Source organism: Zonotrichia leucophrys, chromosome 3 (genome assembly GCF_028769735.1).
Source record: "Zonotrichia leucophrys gambelii isolate GWCS_2022_RI chromosome 3, RI_Zleu_2.0, whole genome shotgun sequence".
NCBI classification, from domain to species: domain Eukaryota; kingdom Metazoa; phylum Chordata; class Aves; order Passeriformes; family Passerellidae; genus Zonotrichia; species Zonotrichia leucophrys.
In genome coordinates, this window is record NC_088172.1 from 27,961,858 (window position 1) to 27,986,611 (window position 24,754).

A 24,754-nucleotide genomic window follows, 5' to 3' on the forward strand; every position below is an offset into this window, starting at 1 on the left:
TTTACGTTTCCATCTCCCATCATTGTTAAAAGTGGTAAAGGATGTTTCAGAGCCGTGCAAAGAGGACGCTGAGAAGCAGCCCTTAGCAAAGCCAGAGCCTGTAGCTCTCCCAAGGCTGTGTGAGCCTCTGCAGCTCCGGGAGGTGGCACCAGCTCGCTGCTCTGATGGTGCTGCTGGAGGCACCACCTAAGTGAGCATCGGGGGCTGGCATGGTGCTCCTGCAAAATCTCTGGGAAGGTGCTCCTGGCTCCCAACGCTTGGATTATTTTTTAAAGCAGTGAGTTCCCAGCCTTTATTCTTCAGGCAGAGAGGAGAGAAGCTGTTGCAGGTCTTGGTGGCTTGTAAATTCCTGGTAATTAATCCTCACAGCTTCTGAGGTGTGCCAGTAATAGGCATTGTGTCTGTAGAAAAGCCTGGCACGCTGCAAGCCCATTATCTAGATACAAAGTACTCTGGTTTATCTGCTTATATCCACTTCAGGATATTTCTTTATTCTCTTAAGCAGCATTGGACTTGTTCTCTGGTTGTGTGTGATTTGTGTTTTTGAGAGGGTTTCTTTGTTGTTTTTTCAAGCAGTTATGAAAATGAAATTAGATATGTTCCTACGTGTAATTAATTTTCCCTATAATTAATTTTTTGTAATAATGGAACTGTTTCTCTTACCCTTTCCAGCTGAATGTTAACAGGGTATTGAAGGTCTTACTAAGGAATATTCCAAGTGTTCAACTTAGTGTGAAGCCCAGAAACCTTCACTGGAATAATGGTGTTATTTCTGTTTTTAAAGATTACATATTGCCTAATATTTTTTTTAAAGTTTTTAATAGCCTTTTGAAAAAAGCCTCAACCAAGTGCTTTCAAGCATAAGCTGTGCTCGTGTCAAACTCATGGAAAGATTTAACTTACCCAGAGTAACATGAGTTTTTTGGAACATGGTTGTGTTCTTACCAAGATGCTAATAAATGCTGAGCAGTGAGGATTGACTGTAGGATCATCCCTTTTGCTAAAAGTTTGATGGTGACATTTGAGAGTTCTTGGCTGGAAAGATGGGTGGGTGGAGTCTTTCTAAAGTTAGGAGGGTCTGATGGAATCTGTTTTGGACAAAGTGGCTTTGTCCCCTCCAGTGGCTTATGTAAAGACTTAAGAATGTTATATTGCTTCTTGTGGGTTTTAGTTGGTGTCCCAGAAGAAAGAAGGTGCTGCTGTAGTGGCAAGGACAGCATTTGGGCCTCAGCACTCCCCAGGTATCCCTTGCTCAGTGGTCAGCCAGGAGTCCGTGTGTCACTACTGACAGCTGCTGCTTTCCTCCTCTGCAGGTTTTCATTTCTGTCAACTGCCTCAGCACAGATTTTTCCTCTCAGAAGGGAGTGAAAGGCCTGCCCCTCAATCTTCAGATTGACACTTACAGCTACAATAACAGGAGTAACAAACCTGTCCACAGAGCCTACTGCCAAATTAAAGTCTTCTGCGACAAGGTAAGGTTGAATCAATGTGCAGTGACTGTTTTGGAAAGGCTGCTCCACAGCTTAGCAGCTTTTTATTTTCCTTTCCCTAATTGTGTCACTTGCTATTTTGACTCACTGAGAAGTCCTGTCTGTGTTTAAAACATTTCAACCCCTTCTACTTGGCTCGTACATGTTATGATGACCTCAATTCAGTTTGCTGCTCTCAAAATGCTGGAGTGCTAAGTTCCTGAGCATTGACTTTAGAGAAAGGTCAGTCAGTGGCATACTGACACTGGGAAGAGCCTTCAGCAGGAGAAATCATTGCCATTGACTGGAGCAAGTGCAGGCTTGTCTTTTTGCCCGGGTTCTGTTGTGTTGGTCCTTTTAAATTTCTTCATGTTTTCCTACTGCATTTGTTACCAACACCCCCAAACCAATAACTTGCAGAGCTTGTGAACAAAAGATGTACCACTGTGAGATACAGCAGCATAAAAAAGCCCATTTATAAGCTGAATGGGTGCTGTAATTTAGCTGCTCTGCCTAACTAATTTAGCACACAGAATTAATGCCTATCCTAAAGCCAGTATTCAACAGAAGCTATGAAAGAAACAGCAGAAGCTGAGCTGAAAGTAGCTGTAAAAGCTTAACTGAGTTGGCAAAGAAAGGCAATTTCCCAATCTTCATAACCTGTTCCTGCCTGAGCAGTCTCTTGAAGGTCCAGGGCAAGTAATGTGTAATGTTATTTCCAGAGTGACCAAGATTGTTCTAGGCCATGATAAATGCTTCCTGGACTTCCCCATTCCTTTTGATTGCTGTGAACCATGTTGACTTCCTATTTTGCTGATATCCTGCTTGATTTAGGCCTCTTATTCTTTGAATCTGGACTCCATCTCCATAGGGCAGACTCTTTCAGGTGACAGCTCAAATGCCTCTCAGTGCAGCTGCAGGGCTGAGGCAGATCTGTCACCCCCCTCTCTGGTCCTGTGCTGGCTTTGCCAGACCAGTGTGTGGTCTTGCCTGGTGTTCCCTAGGACAGTGGCACAAAGATTCATCTCATGCACCATTGTTCTGTCACCCCTTACCTCCCAAAATATCCAGTGCCTCTGCACTGTGCGCCTGCTGTAGCATCCCATTAACTCACCCTGCCACGTTCAGTTGTCCATCTGTGGGTTTTTAAATGGGTCCCTCTGCATTCCTCCCAGCTGGGAGAGCTGTCTGTAGCTGCTCCTCTTGTGATACTTTCTGCAGAGAATTTAAAGGGACTTAGCAAAGCTCTCCAGAGCCATCTTAAAGACTTGCCAGTAAGCCTGAGAGGCTTGGGTCTCATGAGATTTCTTCAGGCTTTTCTTTTTCCTTCTTTTTCTGTTTTCTTTTTCTTTTTTCAAGATGAGACTGAAGCAACTGTGTCATCTATTGTTTTTTCACCAGAGTAATCTGGGAATCCTGTGTGCTATCAACCTTTTTTCTCTACAATACAGAAAGGACAGACTTTATACAGGGTAGGGAGGATCTTTTACTCCTGAATTGTCCAATCAATTACTGACACAATGCTAAAATGACTGTCAGGCTTGTGCCACTGCTAATAAGACAAATTGGTTAATAAAAAGGCTGATGTGTAGCCGGCATATAGACTCCAATGGCTTCCTTCAAGCCATGGCAGAAATTTCAGCAACTCTAGTAATATAGTAATGCCAGTGCATCTTTTATTTCCCTTTGGGACTTTGACTTACTATCCTGATTTATTCCTCCAGATACTTTGCAAATTGTACCTGAATTAAAAGAGGAGGGGAAAAAGGGAAGGAGAAATGTACATCAAAATCAGAATAGGATAATAAAATACTGAATTATATATATATATATATATATATATATATAATACTGAATAATAGGATAATAAAAAACGGAATCTTAAAGTACCTTCCTTTCACCCTTCCCTTCTTTTCAGGCTCAACTTCACTCCCTAATTCTCTCCCTTGTCCCCTGCAGCAGTGCAGGGCACTCGCTCTTCCCTGGCTTCAGTATGGGGTACCTCCCATGGGAGACAGTTTCCACAAACTTCTCCAACATGAGCCCTTCCCACAGGTTCTTCACAAACACCTTCAGCATGGGTCCCTTCCATGAGGTGCAGTTCTTCAGGAACAGGCTGCTCCTGTGTTGGTGCCCCACAGGGCCACAAGTTCTGCCTGCAAACCTGCTCCAGCATGGGCTCCTTTCTCCATGGGGCCACAGGTCCTGCCAGAACCCTGCCCCAGCACAGACTTCCCATGAAATCACAGCCTTTGGTATTCCCCTGCTCTGGTGTGGGGTCCTGCACAGGCTGTGGGTGGATCTCTGCTCCCCCATGGACCTCCGTGTGCAGGGGCACAGCTGCTTCGCCATGGACTGCAGGGGCATCTCTGCTCCAGTGCCTGGCTTCCCCCTTCTGCACTGACCTTGGCATCTGCAGAGCTGTTTCTCTCATATATTCTCACTTTGCTCCTGGCTGTTGCTGCAGAACACTTTTTCTCTTTCTTAAATACATAATCCCAGAGGCACTACCACCATTGCTGATGGGCCTTGGCCATCCTAAGCTGACTGGCATTGGCTCTGCTGGGCATGGGGAAGCTGCTTTTTGGAATAAACATCCCCTCAGAGAATCCATGCCTGTAGCCCTGCATGCTGTCATATCATACACAAACCCCATGTACTCATGGACCCCAATGCTGGCTGCTGGCTTCAGGCTCCTGAAGAGCATTGGCATTTCAGAAGGAGCACCTGCCCTGTTTTCTGCCCTATATTGAACTGTATGTAATCAACCAGCTGCTTGTGAATATTTATAGGACCATTGTTACTATTATATCCATCCCTGAATGTGGTTGTCCTCATGTGACCACTCGTACCTGTAGAAGTTCTGTTACCCGTGTTTTCTTCATGGAGGGCCCAGCCTGTGGTGTGGAGGTCTGTTGGAAAAAACGCACACCAGCAGAACATGATGAAGTTGTGGCCACCAACACAGATGTCTCCTCTATTCCTTTGTCAAGGCTGTGCTTGCAATGCCTGGGATGTTTGGTTTTCATCTACTCCTGTGTGGTTCCAGGACAGTGTGGGTATAATGGTGTCATCCTGTAGAATGTTATGGCACAAGCTGCCTTCAGGCTTAGCCCAGCAGTATTTGGGCTGAGCAGGGATGAGGCTGACCTGTCCCAGAGGAAGAAGACCTCCTCTATTCTGAATGGAACCTCAGCTGTGCATCCACATGAGAAGAATTAAATACAGGGTTTCGCTGTTTCACTGGCTAGAGCTCGTGTTGCCCTCTGGGACCTGCTGTTACCCTGCTAGCAAGGGGCAGTGCTGTGGGGAGGCCTTCATGGGATGGTAGGAACAAATGAGTGGGATGCTGTTGGAAGGAAAGAGTGGGTGCAAGGCTGCTGGAGCATTGATGGGCAGCAGCACGGAGCTGCTCTTTCAGCTGAGTGATCACAGAATGGTTTGGGTTGCAAAGCATCTTTAAAGGTCATCTAATCTAGATCTCTGCCATGGTCAGGGATACATTCCATTAGGCCAGCTTACTCAAAGCCCCATCCAACCTGGCCTTGAACACCTCCAGGGATGGAGCATCCACAGCTTCTCTGGCCAACCTGTTCCAGTGCCTCGCCACCCTCATCAGAAGAAAACCTTCTCCTAATATCCGGAACTGTCCTCTTTCAGTTTGAAACCACTGCTCCCTGAGCTCTGCTGGCAGGGCAGAAAAGCCTGTTACCAAGACATAACGTTTTTTTTTTAATGTGGGTTTTGAGACATATTTACTTGGGCCTCAGTAGCCTGCATCAAAGTTGACTTTCAAGTGGGGAATGGGAGGGCAGAGGTTTTCTCAAAATGTGTGCTCATATTGAATCAGCGTGTTCTCCACAAGGAAGCAGATGCTGTTCTGTAGCAGAGTGTTTGAGTAGCACAACTTTATTATTTCCACATGAAAGGTAAAAATTAGATGTGGAACCTAATCTAATCTTCCTGCTGTAAAGCTGAGATGTTGTGACTGCACTGGACACAGAGGGGTTCAGGTGCAGCTGTGCTGAGGTTTAGGAGGGATGTCTTCACTGCAGTGGGCTATATCAGCTTTATTGGGTCAAGCAAAGCTGGCAATGCCTATGTCTTCATGTGTCTTCTCCCTTTCACTGCAGCTGCCTCAAGCTGGTTTTTTTCCCCTTCACTGGGTGGAAGCGAAGACAATATGTGTTAATGTGTGTCAAATATCTTGGCTAATTTTCCTTTTTATTGCTGGTGCAGATAAGCCCAGGGCTATCAGCAGGGCATAGGCAGCCTGGCATCTATAGAGCATTGATTTACTGGAAAATGAGGAGGGCTGTTCCCATTCTCCCATGCACCATTAGGCACAGATTCCCACCCCATGGCCACAGGAGTTTTGACACCTCATTTTCTGTAGCTAATCAAGTGTTCCTCCAGTACCACACAAGGATGTGGGTGTGTTTTGGCAGCTTTGAAGAAGAGGGAATGAGAAATCATGGCTTGGTGTGGCCAGGTAGCTGTTACCTTTTGCCCCGCTTTGCAGGAGGGCATTGGGAGACAGCTGGAACCTGTGTGTACCAGTTTTGGTGACCTGGACTGACACAAGGACCGAGTGTTGGGGATCTCCTGTGGGCTTATCACTTCATGCTGCTGGCAGTGTGACATCCCTGACTTAACCCACAGTCACATGTGAGGTCTGGGCAGAGCTGGAGGAACAAACACTATTCCAAAGCTTCTTTCTTCCTTTTCTTTCTCTGTCATGGCTGTCTGCACCTTGCAGAAAACATGGCAATATGGCACTGTCCCCTCTGCTGCTTGGTTTGGAAGGCCAGAAACAGTGCAGGCATGAACCCAGTTAGAGAATCTGTGGATTCCACCATGACCTGGCCCTGATAAAAAGAAGAAATTATCCCTGTTTTAAAGCAGTGCATGTCTGCAGCTTGAGCTCAGCGGAGGCTGGTGCAACTGCAGCAGGCTCTGTGTGAAATGTGCAGGGGGTATCTTGCACTTGGTGATCCAAATGTGGTGTGACTTTAATGATAAGCAAGGGATCTCCTAAACTGGGGGAACCTGCAATTCTTTATTGTTTTAAACACTTCAATTATACTTTTATCTAATTCTTTACACAATCCTTATAGACATGGGTATCTTTTGTCACCATATCTCAATCTGACTTGAAAGAAAAGCAAGTGTTTACATCTTGGATATTGTTGTTGGATTTCATTAGATGGTAGGACTTAGAAGTAAGCAGATCTCAAAGTTGACACACACTTTGGCAAACCGGCAGCTCGGGTACTGTGGAACTGACCTCCACAAACGTAGCTCTGGAAGAATTGGTTTTCCTCCCTCTGCAGCTGAAAAAAACCTAAAAAATTAAAAATATCTTATCTTTCTCTCTCCCCCTCTTTCTTCACTCACCCATTGCTTTGCCTTAATCTTTTGTCTGACAGGGAGCAGAGAGGAAGATCAGGGATGAAGAGCGAAAGCAGAGCAAAAGAAAAGGAAAGTGCACTGATCCCAGCTCTCAGTTGAATGCCTGTAAGTAGAACTTTTTATATCAGTATTTTAAATATTGGGTTGCATTTTGGCTGCAAATAGCTTGTGCAGTAGAACTCTCAAGTTAATGTTTATCCTCTATGGACCAGTGCTTGTTTTAAGCAGCTCCTTATGGAACAGGCGTTGTGTTTTGCAACACACTGAGTCATTTAGGGTTTCATTCTGTATAGTTCTTTCTGTCCAAGACAGGGTCCTGCTGTGTATTCAGTCAGGATGCCTTGTAGCCCTTGAAGTGGTGAGGTGAGGGTGGGATTTTTGGGCTAGAGACCCTCCCAATTCAGGTGGCAGTGAGAATGATCAGTTCCAAATATTTTCAGCTTGATCCTAAACTTAGGTTTTTAACTTACATTAAAGACATGTTTGCAACTCATCAGGAAGGCTGTGGCAGCCTTGAAGCTGAGCCTCCACCCTCTCAGCCCTATGCTCACTCTTCTAGAGCAAAGTGGTCCAAAGCAAGTCATTCCACGCTACCTAAAGGATGAAGAGTTTCTTCCTGCTGAGCATCTTCCTTTAGCTGCTGCAGCTGGCAGGTGCTGTGTTGGGATGAGTGGTTATTGAGCAGCAGAGGAGGATGTGTCTCCCTGTTGCACGGGGCAGGCGCGTGCTGTCGCTCGCTGCGCTGCCGCAGCCCGACTGGTTCAGCCAGCGCGCCTCCAGCTCGCCAGGCAGGATTTTCCTGACACAGCAGGTACAGGCTGCTGGAGCAGCTTCAGAACATAGTGCTGAAGGGATCCCATTTGCTCAAGGGAAGCTGTGGAAAGGGCTGGGTTTTTGGTTTATTTCGAGGCACGTCACAAGAGGCAGGTTTAGCGCACTGTTAGCGTTTCACAAGCGCAGCAGCCCCAGCGGCTCCCAGAAGATTCCTGTTTGCAACCCTTGGCATCCTGGCTGGAAAGGAAAGGCAGCTTCAGTACACATTGCCCAGGATCTCATGATTTGACAAAAGCTGCTTTCCAATGTTAATTTTCCAGGCTTGGGCTTAGCCTGATGTGATCCTTATTTTCCTGGAAAGTATGATCTTTGGCTTTTAGGTTCTTATGTGGGAAGTTTTTGATTCCTGGAAGCCATAAGCTGTTATACTCACCTCCAGGATCACAAATGTCATGTGTACATGAGCTCTTCAACAGCAGAAACAGGTGGTGGCTTTTGGGCAAAGTTATTTTTACAGAAATTGAGAAATCTTTAAAAAAAAAAATCCATTTTGCAAGGAGAAAATAGTGTATTTTCTACCGAGGACATGAGAAATGGTTCTGTGTGAAAAACATTTATTTTGTTTGCAGTTGTTTTGACCTCAGATGGATGTGTTTCCACTTGGTAAAATAAAGTCTTCAACTGTGATAGTTTGACATGAATGTGTCTGAAATGTGATTTAAGGTACCTTCTGCCTCACTTTCTCCTCAGAGGGTCTTTGTGGATGAAGTCTGCCCTCTTGGTGGGTTGTGTCACATCAGCTGGTACATTGTGAGAGCCAAAGGGCTCTGTGGGAGACAGATCCTGGGGGAATGGACTAGGGACTGGCACCCTGAGGTGACCAGGATGAACAATGGGAGGAACTAGCATGTGAAACTTGGAAGTATGGAATCAAAATGTAACTTTAAATATAACAACTTGCACAAACCAGTGTTTGTACTCACTCTGTGGTGCTGACAGCTACTCTGGTGCTGTCTCTTTAAGATGCTCCCAATTGGGAACACACAAGTTGTCCCTTTTCTTCTTTGTATCCTCCTGGCATAGGAGCACCAGCAAGCTTTTGAGGGACTTGAGAGGGAGGAGGTGGGGCCGGGACTGATTTTTGCCCTCTCTTTGGATGGCTGACTTGGTACATGGAAGACCTCAGTTCCTCTCTTGGGCTGATGCCACGTTATTGTCCATCCTAATTAATATCTAAACAAAGTAGAGCCGTTCAGTTGGAGAGGTGGAGAAAGCTTTGACTGCTCTGAGAAACAAACCCTCAGGGCACAGGCCCTCAGCTGAGAGGGAGGCAACCAAAGTTCCAACTCCTTTACCACAGGAGCTTTTTGCTTTGACCCTGACTGCAGAATACCCTTGTTCAGCAGTGTATGTACCTTTTAGATGATGTAGGGCCCCATCAGAGCCTTCAGTATCCTCAAGCCTGATCTTTGTTTCCACAGTTTCTGATGTCAAAGTGCCCATGCTCCCCTCACACAAACGCACTGACATCACCATCTTCAAGCCCTTCATGGACCTCGACACTCAGCCTGTCCTGTTCATCCCTGATGTTCACTTTGCAAACCTGCAGCGTGGGGCTCACGTGAGTAAAGCTCATGGCTGTGGGGATGAGGAGCTCTGAGATGTTTTTGCAAAAGGCCTGGGATGCTGTGTGTGTGTGTACATATGCAATGTCAGAGTGCATCAGTGCTGCAATCAAATACAGGCTGAGTCTCATGTGGGCAAGAAATGTTCCTCCAAGATACATTGGCTGCAGTTAACTGGGGGTCTTTCACCATCAAGTAATTTTCCTATCGAGTCCAGTTTCTGTGAACCTGAAAGGATTTTTCCATTGCATGAACTGCAGGGTGGTTTTTTCTTGTAGCATCCCTTGGGATCCTGGTGTGCTGTTGTACAGCACAGACTCCTCCAGATCTGGCTGCAGGGTGAAAATCCACCCTGAGGAAATGGCATGTGTGTGAGCTCTGTGATCCACTGCCAGGGTGCCCTGCCTCAGTGTTCCTGGAAAGTTCCAGCTTACAAGAAACAGGAAGGGGAAAAATTAGCATGCAGCCAGGTTTCAAAATCTGGAACTTTGCTGTGCCAGGAGTTCTGCCATGCTCTAACATAATCTAAACCTTACTTTTTAAGAGCATTGCCTGAACTCCTAGCAAAGAATGGAGAATAAACTTGTATCCATAAGCCTGACATTCCTGCATGTTTTCTTACAAAGGCCTTAGTACTGAGTTTTGTCAGAAGATTCTACACCAGTCCAGGGAGGAAGCTAGTTAGCTTCTTTTTGTTCCTGTGTCTCATTTGAGATCCTTCATTACTTTATATGAAAAAAGGTAAAGAAGATGTTTACTGGCTTTTGCAGCCAAAGTGTCATTTGATTTAGCGTTGAAAGATTATAAGAGAAAATTAACTCTAGTTCTGGATGAAATACTCACAAAATCTCCCCTTTGTTTTTAAAGGTCCTTCCTGTTGCTTCAGAAGAGCTAGAGGGTGAAAGGTAAGATCTGCCCTTCAACCTCCTGACAGCTTGCCCTCAGACAGAGGGACAAGTCCCTGTAATTGTACCACTGCTAACTTTTTGCCCTGTCAACGACAGCTCCAACCTGAAGAGAGGAGCTTATATTGGTGAAGAGGACTTTATTGCTACTCCAAATAAGATGGCCAGAGTAGAAGAGCCAAAAAGAGGTATTTTCTTCTTTCAGGGACTGAATTTTTGGAGTATTTATACATCGTGATAGAGAGAGACATCTAAGGTTAAAGAATGTTTTAATTCATATTGATATATACTTCAGACTGATTTTTCTGGCTTTGAGTAGTGATAGTTCATGTATCAAGATATGGTTGAGCTCTGTAAATATTTTAGATTGTGAGAATTTCTGGGTGTTTCTGCCAACTCAGACAATAATGGGCTCTGAACCTCTAAGGAGAGAGTCAAGATGAGGTGAGCAGCTTACCAGTGTCCCTCATGGACTGGGGCAGAGAATTCATCATGTAATCTGCTACAAAATACTGGGGAAATCCCCTCCAGGACTATAAGCAATGAACACCAGGAACTGGCTCTGGGTGTAAAACTGTTGCATCTTTCATGGTGCCAGGAAATTGGATGTTCACCTCTGAAATCCAAGCTAGGAGAATATTCAGCTGATTTTTAACTGAGTTTCAGTCTTTGCAAGTTCATGTTGCTGTGGTGTTGTGGAAGGAGATGAGAGGTCCCTTTGGGGTGTTGGAGGTGGTGTGCCTGATTGATGATAGTTGTGTTTGGAAGGACCAGAACAAAGCTTGAAGTATTAAACCTATTGAAGTATTAAACCTATGAAGAAGCAAATGCTAAGTCTAGCAAGTCTGACCATAATGGGGCTGCACTTCTGCAGTCTGGATAAACTAGTAAGGAAGGATGAATTTTATAGAAGGAAATCATACTTTTTGTTTTTTTCATGTTGCTGTATGCCATAAAAGAAGCCCCATGAGATTCTCTCTCCTTTGGCTGACTCTCATCTGACCTGTGCTGTAACTGAGACTGTGTGTCCTGTCTTCCTTTTTCAAATCTACAGTCCTCCCTTTTTAAAGCTGCCTTTAACAGGCAAATTGGGCAATGCATCAAGGTGCTGTGCTGTCCTGAGTTCACCTTGTTCCATTAGAAATGCCCATAATTGTTGCATGTTGCAGGTGTGTCAAAGCTGTGCCTGATGAGCCCTTGCAAACAATCCAGGCTGCAATAGCTGGTCATTAGATGGATTAAAGACAGCAAAGCTGTTAAAGTCCAAGCTTTCTTGCTCTCCTGGCTAATTCCTCAGCCTTAATGCAGTTTTTAATGAGGCTGATGTTACATGCAGTGAGTCTGTGCTAGCTTGAGAACGCGAGGGATGCTCACCTAATTGGGATTCCTGCTCTTCATTCCCCTCCTAGAGCAGACCAGGCCTGCACTGTGTGTCAGCTCTGGTGTAAGAGTATTACTGAAACACAGCAAGGGGCAGGAAGAAAGATGAGACAGTGTAGGAAGAGCGCAGAACTGTACAAATAAATTATTTTAAAATTAGGAGCTGGCCAGGATGGCTTCACCTGCTGTGATAGCATCTGTCAAATCATTTGATTGTGGAAAGTCTTATGGCAGATGACTAAGATATGGAAGAATCCAAGAGTGTCAAAGATTTGTGTTTTGTGTTCTCCTTTATTTGTTTCAACTATGACCTTTTTTCTAATAATAGAGAAAATAAAGAAAATACAGAGGTATTTTGACAATAAAGAGGCTTGAGCATACAGTGGCTTTATGTGCAAGAAGTAAGTTTTGAGCCAACCTAGCAGTGTGTGTTTGCGCTACAGTGTTAAATGAATATTGAATGTATGTATGTCTATTTCTTCATAAGGTCCTCAGTGAATGTCCCTGTGTGCTTAGCCACTGTGGGACACAGATTTTTCCTGAGGAGCAATTGCACAGTTAATTCCTCTCCAAATTGCTTTCCAGTGCTGCTGTATGTCCGAAAAGAGTCAGAGGAAGTCTTTGATGCACTGATGTTGAAGACACCATCTCTGAAAGGCCTCATGGAAGCTGTAAGTAGAGGTCATTTTGTAGTCCTTGAGAAGAAGCCTTAGCTACCCAGTCCTTACACACTGGTCAGTCACAGGAGTCAGACTTGTGTCACAGCTTGTGTCCACACATTTCTGCCCTTCTGGATAAGAACAATAAGAAAGATTTCCTTTCAATAATATACAAATGAATGCAAATAATGCTTTAATTTATTGTTAAGGTAATTCAGGAGGCTTGTCTTTTAAGTACACATCTGTGGGTCTGGTGTAAGACACCTTCCTTGAAGATCCAGGTCTGTGAGACTTGATGATTGGATGTTCTTCTTGTCAGAGGGGGTACTTTTACTAGGAGATGGAGAGATTTTCAGAATGTATCCAGTGGCTTGGGTTTGTTTCAGCCTTTCAAAACCATGTTTGGGGCCTTGCACTGACCTTTCACAAGCTGGTAATGCAGAGCTGCAACTCCCAGCTTCTGTGTGTTACTGAACACTTTTATATATCTGTGCACACATGTGTGAAATTGCTCTCTGCTGCTTGACTTCCAAAATAGCCTTCCACTATCCCTGCTGCTGCAGAGCAAGGGAAGTACAGAGCTTAAGTCCAAGGAATGGTGTCATATTTGGCATGAGCTCAGAACTGACACTTGCCTGTCTCTTTCTGTGACTAATGCCTCTGCTCAGGGAACAGGGGCTTTGGGATGTGCAGACAGGTCTGGCCATTAACTTTTGGTTGTAGAGATAGTTGTGTAACCAGAATCTTTATCTCTTCCTGGCTGTGAGGCTTTGCCAGCTGGAGGGTGGGGGCTCATGGAGAGAGGGTTTGAAGGCTGTGAAGTCCTCCCTTACCCCATGGTCCTGAAGTGAAGCTGCACCTCCTTTGTTTCACTCGGATTTCTTAAAGCAAGGAACCAAGTGCTCACAGCTGTAGCTTGGGAGAAACTCCCTGTAGATTTGCATGTCAAAGCAGTGTCTTGGCTTGGTACTTACTGTGGTGTGACAGAGCAGTTTGCCAGAGTAAACCAGGCTTAGGTTACTGACCTCAAGGCTTTCTGGAGGTTGTGCAGTGAAGTGCCATGGTCAGTGGCCGTGGCTCCACACTGGTGTCACCCTGCTGGGGAAGGAGAATGTTTCTGATCGCCTCATGCCCTTAGCAGCAGAGGTCCTCTCTCTGTTGCTATTTTCTTCTTTCAGCCACTGTCATGACTGGTTTTCACTTGATCCCTCTGACACTAAATTTAAAAATGGTTTTCAGTATGCCAAGAGAACAGAGGGCCAAGAGAGAATGAGAGTCAGGGTGTGGAGTGGGTTTTTAGTGGGTGGGGTTTTGAGAGTAGGGGCAGGAGGTTGCTGTATGAGAAGTATCCAGATTCAAACATGGTTACATTTTTTGTACAGAAGTTAGCTAAATGCAGAGAAGGGGTTCTGATCTGTACATTTACACTATAGTTTGGGATTTAGTGTTACCTTTATAGGGCAGAGCAGTTGTCCTCATTTGCAGGCTTTTTGTTGTGGTTGTTCCTTTCTGTAAAATAGGAAGCGAAAGACAATGACAGCAGTCTCCTTGCTTCACCGATCATTGCTTTCTTTTGTTCTAGATATCTGACAAGTATGATGTTCCTTTTGATAAAATAGGAAAAATCTTCAAAAAATGTAAAAAAGGGTGAGTATGTACCTGTGCACTAACTGCTTAAGAATATGAAGACCTTTTTCAAAGCCATAGGCACATCTGCTATATAATTCCTCCATGCACTGCAGATGTATGAATGCCATTTGCTGTTATGTGTGTGTGCACACAGGTACACACAACATCATCCACAGAGCTGAAGACTATGGGAAGGCCCTATAGAAATATGTAGTCTGGCTTCCTGGGTAAATACAAGTCACTAAACCTCTCTGAGCTAATTGATATTTGAACCAGAGCTGATCATGTCAGAGGAAGAAAAGTTCAGTTTGTTAAAAGACTCCCAGTGATGAAGAACATCCTTCAACCCATGTTAAATTGTTCCAGTGGTGTCTGGGCTTACTATATCTGCCTTTGGCTACAATTACCAAACCCTGGTTGTATTTTTGTGGGCTAAATTGAAGAGAACTTAGCTGTGAAGTGTCTGTTTCTCCCAGAGGCCATACTTAATCTTTTTATTTTGTAGCATAAGTAATTGAGTTTCTGAACATTGTCTGCTTTTGTTTTATCTTTTAATTTCTCAGTAATTTTCTTGGGTTGTCTATAAGTGGTTGTCAGTTTAGTGTCTCAGCCCTTTCTCCTTCTAGCCAGAAAATTACACCCTTCCACAGTTGTGCTTTCATAGCAGAATTACCCCACCAGAACAGCTGCAAAAAGCTTAAAATCTGTGATCTCTAAACCACTGCTAAGCACAGCTTTGTGTGCATGTGTGCACACAAACACACAGGGACTGACCTTTCTGGCAAATGAAAGAAGTGGCCAAGCATGGGTGGTTTCTTCTGTGCAAGCTCTGGAGGGTTTTGTGCTGATGGTTTATAACTGACTAGCAAACCCATTCAGAGCTCCAGGTGTCTGCAGCTTCAGAAGGATTCTGCTGGTTCCAAGATCTCTCTCCCTCCCTGGTCCAGGAGCCAGATTGAATCCTTCCATTCAGCTCCTGAGAAGTGTGGCTGCCAGTCTTGATGGCAGGGTTGGGTCAGAACAGCCAGATCTGCTGTGGCAAGCAATGAGTCAGAGGGAGATGAGCAGGATCTTGTGTTACCCTTGGATAGTCCAGGCATTTTTAGGTTTGAGAGTGCCTTTGGCATTTGAACTGTAAAATACCTGATCTGTTTTGTTTTTCCAGAATTCTGGTCAACATGGATGATAACATTGTGAAACACTATTCTAATGAAGATACCTTCCAGCTGCAGATTGAAGAGGTTGGAGGATCTTACAAGCTGACTTTGACTGAGATCTAAGATCGCAGATCACTGTGGATTTTAAACAAAGGTCTCAAGTGAACATTTTCCCATAATTCAGTATGTTGAGCAAAACACTAATCACCTCCAGAAGAAAGCCAGATGTTTGACTTGTTCTGGGGAGCAGAGCAGTGGTTTTGCTTAATACATTTGTGTTTGTGTTCTTGCTCATGATCTTATTTGCACTTGAAATGGGCAAGTCAAGACTGACAATTAAGTGGAGAGCATGTATATATTTTTACTAGTGTATAAACCACTAGTAGCTATGGGAGGGGAAATCTCCTGTAAGGTGGCCTTTTAGACTGGTGATGTCTTATTTATCTTTTTAGTAACCATGTTTGAGCCTGTTATCAGCTAATACCATTTTACTGGACTGTTTTGTGCTAGGGAGAGCTGCAAAACTACTGATTGACATTGGTAGGAGTTGCATGCAGGTTGGAGAAAAGTCTATAATGTTTACTTGTGACCAGGGCAGACTGTTGAAATCACTTGTGTCATTTGGGGGGAATGTAAAACTGCCTTGCTTATGAAGAACTCGCCTTAGTAACTGTGTGAACTCTCATCAGATGAAGCTATATTGTATATAAGTGCAATATATTTTTGAAGGTTTGTAAATGTGTACATATAAGCAATATATAATATATATAAAATATGGTGTTCTGTATATACCGTGAATATATGCAATGAAGCCCATCTAAAAGGATGCCATATACAGAGAAATCATATTTAACATAGATATTTAACAATGGACAAACCCTTATCATGCACCACAGGTGAGCACACGTTTGTACATTCATAGAAGGCACAAGAGACCTGCTTGTTACACATGGATCTTCCTGTGTGGAAGGAAAAAGATACCAGCTCTCTCCTAAATCCTCATGCACAGGCAGGTGATGGAAGTCCTGGTTTCTGTCATGAACTGCCACTAAGTCCTGAAACAGCTGGGTACTGCTGTCCTGGGAGGTGTTTTGGGCTGAGTCTGAGCTGGTTCACAGGAGGAGCTGGACAGATGCAGTTCTCTTGCAGTCTCATGTTTGAGGGTCAGGAAGAAGGTCTCCCCAGGGGTGGGTTTTTTTCTGTAGCAGTGTACTTAAGGCTCAGCTGGATGCTGTCTGCACCAGCAGCTCAGGCTGGATGAACCCATGAGCTAGAGGAGCCAGCTTGCAAGGCCTAGGATGTCAACAAGTGGAAATCACAGGCAAGGCTTTTGAGAGAGGAAGGTGCCAAAATGGCTCAGCAGGCGAAGTGTTAGCAGGGAGTAGGGCCTCCAAGTAGGTGATGCATTCTTGGTGTCTGTACATACCATGGACCTGCTGCTGAGCTGGAGAGACCCAGTGGGCACAGCAGGCATCCTGAGCCCCAGCTGGGTGTGCCAGGCACCCCCAGAGAGTACTGCCCTGTGCTATTTACTCATTGTGCATGTGCTTATGAAGGAAAGGCACTCTCTGGTTAATAACAAGTGAAAGAGGAGCACTTAAAGGGCAGCACTAAGGCACAAACCTCAGTTAGATAGTGAGCAGATGAACATGAGTGCCATGTCTGGTGTGAGGCTTTAGTTAGGGATCTGGGTATTGAAAGAGGTTTGTAACATTTTCAGACAGTACAAAGCTGCACATACCTCACCTAGGACATGAAGGTCAACCTGGAAAGACTGGAGAAATAGTCCAGAAAAGTAGCATATGATTTTACTTAATAATTAATGATTCTACTTAATGGTTAACAAATTGTAACCTGCTATTGCTTAGCTCTGTCATGGTGCTGTTTGGAAGGGGAAGGCAGATGCCACGTTGAGTTGATCAACAGGAGCATGACCTGAAGAAATAGGAGACCCCCCCCCTCCTCTTTGACTCTGCTTGGCACTGCCAAGGTCTCCACTGGAGCATGGACCACGTGGTCCTTTGGCCAAGGCTCATGGCTTCTGAGGAGGAAGGCCTGCATGCTCTGCCTGGTGAGGACTCATGTTCAGATGGGATGATTGATGGGAGCAGCCTCCCGACCCATGGACATGTCCTCCCTATCCATGGCAAGCACAGGGAGTAGGGATGTAAATCACAGAATTTCAGGCTGGGTGTTGAGGCAGTTCTCTCTAGTGAGAAAGCAGGTTGCCCATAGAGGCAGTGGTTTGGCATCAAAGGTCCTCAGAGCCAGGCTGAGCAAAGGTATCCTTGGACTGTCACAGGTGTAATTGATTCTCCCTTGGTGGTGAGTCCAGGTGACCACTTGAAGTCCCCCCCACATTCTTTTTTAATGATTTATATAAAATACAGTATTTTGGAATTTGTATTTGGATCAATCCTGAGCTGGTTCATTCCATTCCCCCCTCTATTCCCCTCCTCCTTCCTTCTCCTCTTTTGTTGATGGGCCCCACAGAGGGCTGGTGATGCTCTGGGCACTGCAAGCTCCCCTCAGCAAACTCACCCCGGTGCATCTGTGGCTGTGGCTGTGTGGCCAGAGCGTGTGGGCTCAGGCCCAAGGGGAGAGGCTGATGTGCAGCTCAGTGCTGAAGAGACTTGGCCAGCAGCTGCCACCCCCTACAGGAATGCACCTCTGGCACAGCAGCCATGGGAGCTCTGCCCAGCCAGCACCAGCTCCTGCTCGGGCTTCCCTTCAGCAGCCACGGGAATCCTTCTACTATGGCAAGGGAATTTTTTAAAAAAACCTGATATATAGAATACATATATATATTTACACATTTTTATTGAAAGTGGAAGTTTTATTACAGAAACTTGGTCTAGGGTCAGGGAAGTAGATTTAGAATCTCCATAGAGTAAGATTGACATGAATGTTATTTCTTTTTACTGCTTAATGAAGTATGTGAACTAAATCTGACAATTGTTTTCCACTATAAGATATTCTGGGACACGGGTCTTATAACAGTAGCAGCAATGTCATGTATGTTTTATGAAACTGATTTTTTTTTGTTTTGCCTGCTGTTTTTTAATTGAAAATGTATTTTAAACCAAGCTATTAAATTTTATATGTTCATTTCTAATGATGAGTCTTCTATATAACAAATGCATCTGCTCTTATCCCTTCAATTTTCCTCTGACACGGAATCTATAAAACCCTGGTGATTGTTTCCTCATTTCTCCTTGCAAAAGAAAATAATCCCAGTGCCAGCCTTGCTGTTGTTATTCCCACCTGAGATGGCCAGCTCCATTCTCATTCCCTGCTTTATTCCAGCTGACCTCATTCAGTTCAGTGTGTGGGGAAGCTGCAGCATTTGCTTCCATAGGACCTTTTCCTTTGGCAGGAGAGCAGAACATCCATGGGTAAGTTCAGGTGTGTTGGGGAACACTAGTGAAGCTGCTGACATTGACTTGCCCAAACTGAAAACAAAATTCACGCTAACATCTCCAGCATAATCCTAGCACCATGGTACCTGGAGTGGTGTTCACCTCTTCTTTTTCACTCTCAGAAAATGTCTCAACAAGCTTTTGCTGTAGCTGGCTCCCAGCCCCTGCAGCAGCTCCTGTGCTGGCATTTCCCAGTCACTGGGCTTGTGTCAGCACGCTGGGGCTGGGTGGGGAGTAGCGTGGGTGGCAGAACATTTCTGGGCTAGGAAAAGGCCCGGAAAACCTCTCCTTATTTCCTTATTTATTTGTAGTTCTTGTGCAGGCTCTGCTCACAGGTTTGCCCCGGGTGCAGGAAGATGCTGCAGTTGCCATGACTGGGGGATGCACCAGTGCTGGGGGTGCCCTGTGTCATCTCCACCTGGGTCTGTGCTTGCTGGAACTGAGCAGGGTTCTGCCCCCACACCCCACAGTTGGTGTGTGGCCATCTCACAGCAAACCTCAGCATGATACAGAATCTGCTGCAGTGCTGGCTGAGAAGGAGCTGCTCCCCCTCCTCCCTGCTTGGGTGGCACCACCATTTTCCTCAGCCTTCACGTGGTGTGTGTGTGTGTGGATGTCTGTGCCAGCACTCCCTCCTCCTCCTGACACCCCTCAGCCCTTTCCTATTCAAGTGAGTTTAGAGGAAGTGAGGGTGAACCTCCAGAGATGCAGCTCTGAGCTCCCAGGGAAGGGAGCCTTACATGGAACTCAGTGCTTCTTCCTGGGGCATGACTCAGGGCTCTAATAGTGAAAACATTTAGTTAGGCTTTTAAGATCTGACCTCTTTTTGTATGGGAAAGCTGAATTCTGCATTACCCTCCAGCTTCTTGATGGAACTTTGACAAACAGGACAAAGAGCACATGCAAGAGCACGGAGCTTTGATGCTCCTCAATTTGGTTTGTATTTTAGATCATTGGAGCCATTATTGCAATTGAATTATTAAATATTAGACAATATTTAGATTGATCTAATATGTGAGTTCTCAGAACTTGTTTAGCTGCTTGTCCTTGGACTATCCTGCCACGCCACTGGAAACATTGCATAGTTCACAATGCTGCAGAAGGAATGTTTGGCTTTTTTCCCCCCTTGGCTAGTGTCAGTAGCTGCTGTGGTTGGGGTGGTTGTGGGGTTTTTGGCACATCCCACAGGTTCCTATTCCCACAGGGCAGTGCTGCCCTGCCCCATGCATCCGTGTACCTGTGCACGCAGCTCTGGGTGGCTGGTGTGCCCTCTGGCTCAAGCAGGATTTATTTTGTCATGCCTCCAGCACGGCCACCCTGCAGGCTGCAGATGCATGTGCCAATGGCAGCTGGTGACCAGTGTTGAATTGAATTGGTGTGTCCCTGCTGCAGAATTGGTCACTTCAGGTGGCATCCCGAGCCTAGAGCAGGCCTGCAGGTCACTCACCACCACTGCAGTCTGGGAAGAAGGCAGAGGAAAGCCTGGCAGCAGCTCTGATGAGTGGGAACACAGTGTTTGGGTGTCCTGGGGATTGAACAGCTGGAGGAGAGAGAGCCCTGGGCTCAGGGATTACAGCAGTGAGGGGTGGTGGAACATGCTGTGCTGGTGGCTGCTGCTACCAGGCTGAAAAAGACAGTGAAAAAGACAGTGGGAATTGGAGTGAAATTTGGACAGGGTGAAGTGACCTGGGGAAAAGTGAATGGAGTCCTGTGGTTGCTCAGCACCAGGGAAATTCCTCAGTGTCCAGCAGGAGAGGACAGCTGGATGGAGCCCCAGCCAGGCAGTGCTGGCCCTGCCAGCCTGTTCAATCTGCTCTTCCAGCTTCTGAGCTTGCTGGTTTGGGCTGAGCAGGGCACTGTCCTGCTGCCACTGCCCAGGAGTTTGGATGGAGCCAGCCTGCCTGCCCCAGCCATCAGAACATGCCCAGACAGAGCCCAGTACTGGCCTGGAGAGACAGCCTGGAGCAGCTGCTGTCTGCAGGGACACAGGGAGCAGTGATGAGCCCTGCTCAGGGGGTGACAGGTGTCTGGGAGAAGGGCACAGGAGCACAGGGATTGGCATTGGCTCTGCCAGGCAGCAGTGCCAGGGGCATAGGGAGGGGCTGTTGCCAGTGCTTGGTTTGATGGTGCTTCTAATCTTGTCATGATAAGGCTTGCTTGATTTTTTTCCTAAACAAGTAGGTGAGCTATTAATAAGTAAATAAAGGAGAAGTGATCACACAGTGGTCGGCTTTGCAGATTGTGTTCCCACAGCTTCTCACTTGAAATGCTCCGTGCCTGTCAGCCAGTGCTGACCAAGCATTTCTGGGGAGCAGCAGTGCTGGGTTCCCCATCTTGTGGATGTCCTAAAGGGCCTCTGCCCTCCCACTTGCCTCTGCTTTGTGTGCTTAAAAAAGAGCCCAGGCTGCAGGCAAAGAGGCTGGTTGAGACCTGCTGTCTACAAAGCCTCAGGTCAGGGTAATGCCTGAGACAGAAGGAGACAGTTATAAAATCAGAGATGGCAAGCTAAAAACCAATCCATTGCTGCCTGAATCACCCCCTGCTGTGCTACATGGCTGTTCCCAAATGAGCTGGCCCCTCATGGCAGCCCTGTCCAGAGCTTTGCCTGCGAGTGACCCCCAGCCCAGCCCTGGGGGCTGCTGCAATGCCTTGGGCTGCCCAGCCTCAGCAGATGTGAGGGTTTTGGTGAGAGAAGGGCCCAAATCCACCTCCTCTCTGCAGAGGCACAGCTTGTCCCTGCTCCTCTGTACATGCTGCAGGGCAAGAAACCACAATGCTGCCCCATGAATGGCCAGCAGCACCCCCAAGACCCCATTCTGACTTCCACTGTATTTTTCAAAGGAAAATTTTGAGCCCTCCTCCAGGACTGAAAATTTGAAAGATATCTCAAGAGAAAGAAAAATTAAGATGATGATTTCGACCCTAAATCACTCTCCTTCGTGCTTTTTCTTTTCTTTAGGTTCATCTTTCAGCTCCTAAGTGCTGGGGATTAATGATGCTCTTCAACACCATCAAATTGTGCAATATTTAATTTCTTGGAGGAATTTCCCCCATCACCCTGCTTTGAAAACCCTCTCTCTCTGATCCTCAAGGTTTTTTTCACGCTGCATTACATCTACCCATTACCCTGCTGTTATTTTGCTCTAAAGGTACATCTTGAGGCTTTCATGAACCATATTTGAGCTCCCTGACGACAGCACTCGGGCAGATGTAATCCAGCGTGACAGAGCGTGTGAATGCCATAAAGTGCAGGGGGAAATGTGCCCAGCAGGGACCTGGCTGGCTGCAGCAGCACTGGGATTTCATTCCCTGATGAAGGGAGGAGGAGGACTTGACCTGAGCTGGGGCAAAAACCAAGCTGCCAACCAGGCAAATCTGTGTTTGGCCCAAACAGTCAGGCTGAGGTACTCAGGCAGGGAATTCACAGCTCAGCTTGTTTGGGTCAGTCGCTCAGGAGAAAAGGTGGGGTGGTGTTTGTGGAGCACAAGGAGCTGCAGCCAGGGCTCAGCTTGGCTGTAAGGTGGAAGTTACTGGGTGTGTAGGGAAGGTTTTGGGGTAAAAACAATGTTTCTCCCCAGTTCAGAGCCTTTCCCATCCAGCAGAACTGACTGTGAATGTTCAGCCTCAGACTCTTCCCAGGTCACTGAATGGTTGGGGTTGAAAGGGATGTCTGGGGGCACCTGGTCCAACTCTTGTGCTCAACCACCCCCAGTCAGCTGCCCAGCACCCTGCCCAGAGGGCTTTTCAACATCCCCAGGGACAGAGACTCCACAGAATTCTGGGCAACCCATTCCTGGGTTGCCCTCACAGTGAAGTATTTCCTGGTGTTCTGAAACTCCTCCTGTGCTTGGGATTGTGCCTTTTGTCTTGTGCTGGCTCTCCTGGAGGAAATAACAGCAAGAGATCAGAGATGAGGTGGTGATTTGGGACTGCTTCAGGTGAGCTGCAGCCATGGGGAAGAGAAGAGCAGCAGCCCAGAGTGGGGTGTGCAGCTAGGGGCATCCCTGGACAACATCCACCCCTTGGAAAAGCACTGCCAGACGTGGTGCCTGCTCAGCTCTCTGCTCTGCTGCCACCGTAGAAGGATGCCCGAGGGGAAAGAAACTGAGTGCAAACAGTGTTGCCTGCACTCAGGAAGGGAAAATAGCACAGCTATGCACAGAAGAGCTGTAGCACAGAATCGGAACCCGAGTTTATTTCACATTATCTTGTTGTGCCTCCTAACATCCTGAAGCAGTGCAGCAGTGAGAAGGGGAAGTGCACACCCAAGGCTGATGTAAGGATTTACCCATGCTGGGAAAAAAGTAGGGACTCCTTGTCCTTTTAAAGTAAATAGCGTAAAACTAAGTAGGAAAGTGCTTTTGAAGGGAGGTGTTAGGATCTCCACTGCACAAGGGGAGTTGCACAAGTGAGTAAGTCCAGGCAAGCACTAGTTAGGAGAAAAAGCATCAAGCTGGCTGGATACTTGATTCAAGCAGCAGGCAGGGTCTGTTCTGCAGCCCAGAGAGTGAATGGAGCTGACTGAGTCATGTATGACTAGCAATGCTGCCAAGGAAGTATCACAACAACAGGAATTGCAGTTTTCCAGTTCCTCAGCTGGGGCAGGGATGGGATGTGGCCATTGCTGGGGTGAGATACCTCCCTTCAGATATTAGAACAGGGATCTAAACTATTAAACAACTCAATTGCCACTGACTTTTCTCCCCAAAACAGCTTGGAAGGTGGCTTTTTAATTTACTTAACTATTAATGGAAAATGTATTTTTCAGCAGTAAAATCCTATACTTGACTGTGTCCCTCAATATATAGTTAATTCAGCATTTTATGGAGGAGGTTGCTCAGGGTATAAAATCATTGATGGCATAGTTTGAGTGCAAGCACTGAGGGGGAGTTACCTTTACAAGCAATCTCCTCAGCTCATGCCCTTCTTTGCTTTGGCTGTCATTCACCAGGGACGTGTCCTTGTCCCTGGGTTTGGTGTCTGTCCCGCCAGCTGCAGCTTTTCCCTGCCCCCCAGCACTTGGCATTGTGACGCCCAATGGGACAAACGTGGCACTGGAGAGGGAAACAGAAACCCTGCACCCCTGAGGGAGCAGGGCTGGCTCAGCTGCAGGTGTCTGTGGGAGCTCAGCTGTTCTGCCCACCGGGGTGTCTGGGAGGCAAAGGAAGCTCTCAGCGAGCAGGATGCAGACCCTGCACCCAGGAGCAGAGATGGGAGTGGGCACAGCGCAGCCCAAGGAAGCTGCAAGAAGGTGATGGTGTAGCCAGAGTGGGTGGTGAGGAGTTTGTAAATAAACCTGCTGATGGGTTAGCAACCACATCCCCACCACCACCATGGGCACCATTCCTTACTTGGTGCTGCACAACACTTGGGTGCCCGTGGACAATGTCCCAGAGGAGATGCCAGGGCTGGTACTGGGGAGCACTGCCGATGCCAGGCCACTGCTGCCCCTGTGGTGCCAATATCCCCTAGGAACGACATCCAGTGGTCCCGGAGTCAGTCTCTGGTCACACAGGATGTCCTCCAGCACCTGAGGGCTGCTAGAAAACACTGCAGGGCTGTTAAGGCGACTCAGGATGAAACACATGTTTGCATATAGGCCTGATGCCTGCCCCAACAAGTCCTGAGATGACCAAAAGAGGGGAGTGTCCATCAGCACAGCTAATGCTTTAATGTACTGTGTGTCAGAAAATATGTGTAGGCTTAGCTAACAGTAATGCTGAGGTCAAGGGAACAGTGAAAACAATGAAGACATCCTCTTAAGCAATAAGAACAATTAAATAAATAAATAATGTAAAATATAAAATTAAAATTTTAATTTTTGCTGGTTTTTGAATCCAACTCCTGGTGGCTCTAAAATAAGATCAGGGCACAAATAGCAGCAGCAGTAGAAAACCCAGATGGTGCACTCAAGCAAGCAGATGGTGCACTAGTATGTCACACTTATCACTGTCACTTCTTTATTTCTATTACAGCAGACCTGTGGACAGTCCACACCTGTAATCAGTATTTGTGGATTGGATTCTTTTAGTTCAGTACACACTATGTTTCACATACTCATAACAAATCTGTTTGCGAGGTGATTTGTCCCTGCAGTACTGCCAGGGCTCACAAAGTCTTTGATGCAGTTAATATTTTTTTTGTGAAGAAACATATTTTTGGGAGTGAAGAAAAAAAAATGGCAGCATGTGTTTACTCTATCAGCACACTGGGTCTAAAATAGAGGAGGAAACAGTTTTTGTGGTTCTTCTCTTAAAGCCTTTCCTTTTGTTGCAACCCAGCTGTGTTTCCTTACGCAGTGCTGGCTGTGTCCCCCTCCCTGGAT

The 24,754-nt window shown here is 46.3% G+C and overlaps 1 protein-coding gene across 4 annotated transcripts in view; it reads left to right on the top strand.

The window, feature by feature from the left end:
- The window catches only part of GRHL1 (grainyhead like transcription factor 1), a 46,229-nt gene extending 28,285 nt beyond the window's left edge, over nucleotides 1-17,944 (top strand). For 3 of the 4 annotated variants that reach the window (XM_064707708.1, XM_064707706.1, XM_064707705.1), the window contains exons 9-16: nucleotides 1,314-1,472; nucleotides 6,899-6,986; nucleotides 9,137-9,276; nucleotides 10,148-10,185; nucleotides 10,285-10,373; nucleotides 12,151-12,236; nucleotides 13,807-13,871; nucleotides 15,019-17,944. In XM_064707708.1, the coding sequence (XP_064563778.1) occupies nucleotides 1,314-1,472; nucleotides 6,899-6,986; nucleotides 9,137-9,276; nucleotides 10,148-10,185; nucleotides 10,285-10,373; nucleotides 12,151-12,236; nucleotides 13,807-13,871; nucleotides 15,019-15,133 (780 nt within the window). In that variant the 3' untranslated portion in view covers nucleotides 15,134-17,944. Of the gene's footprint in view, nucleotides 1-1,313; nucleotides 1,473-6,898; nucleotides 6,987-9,136; nucleotides 9,277-10,147; nucleotides 10,186-10,284; nucleotides 10,374-12,150; nucleotides 12,237-13,806; nucleotides 13,872-14,007; nucleotides 14,080-15,018 lie in introns of those variants that run through there. The other variant, XM_064707707.1, reaches the window with a different exon arrangement.
- Nucleotides 17,945-24,754: the final 6,810 nt, after the last annotated feature.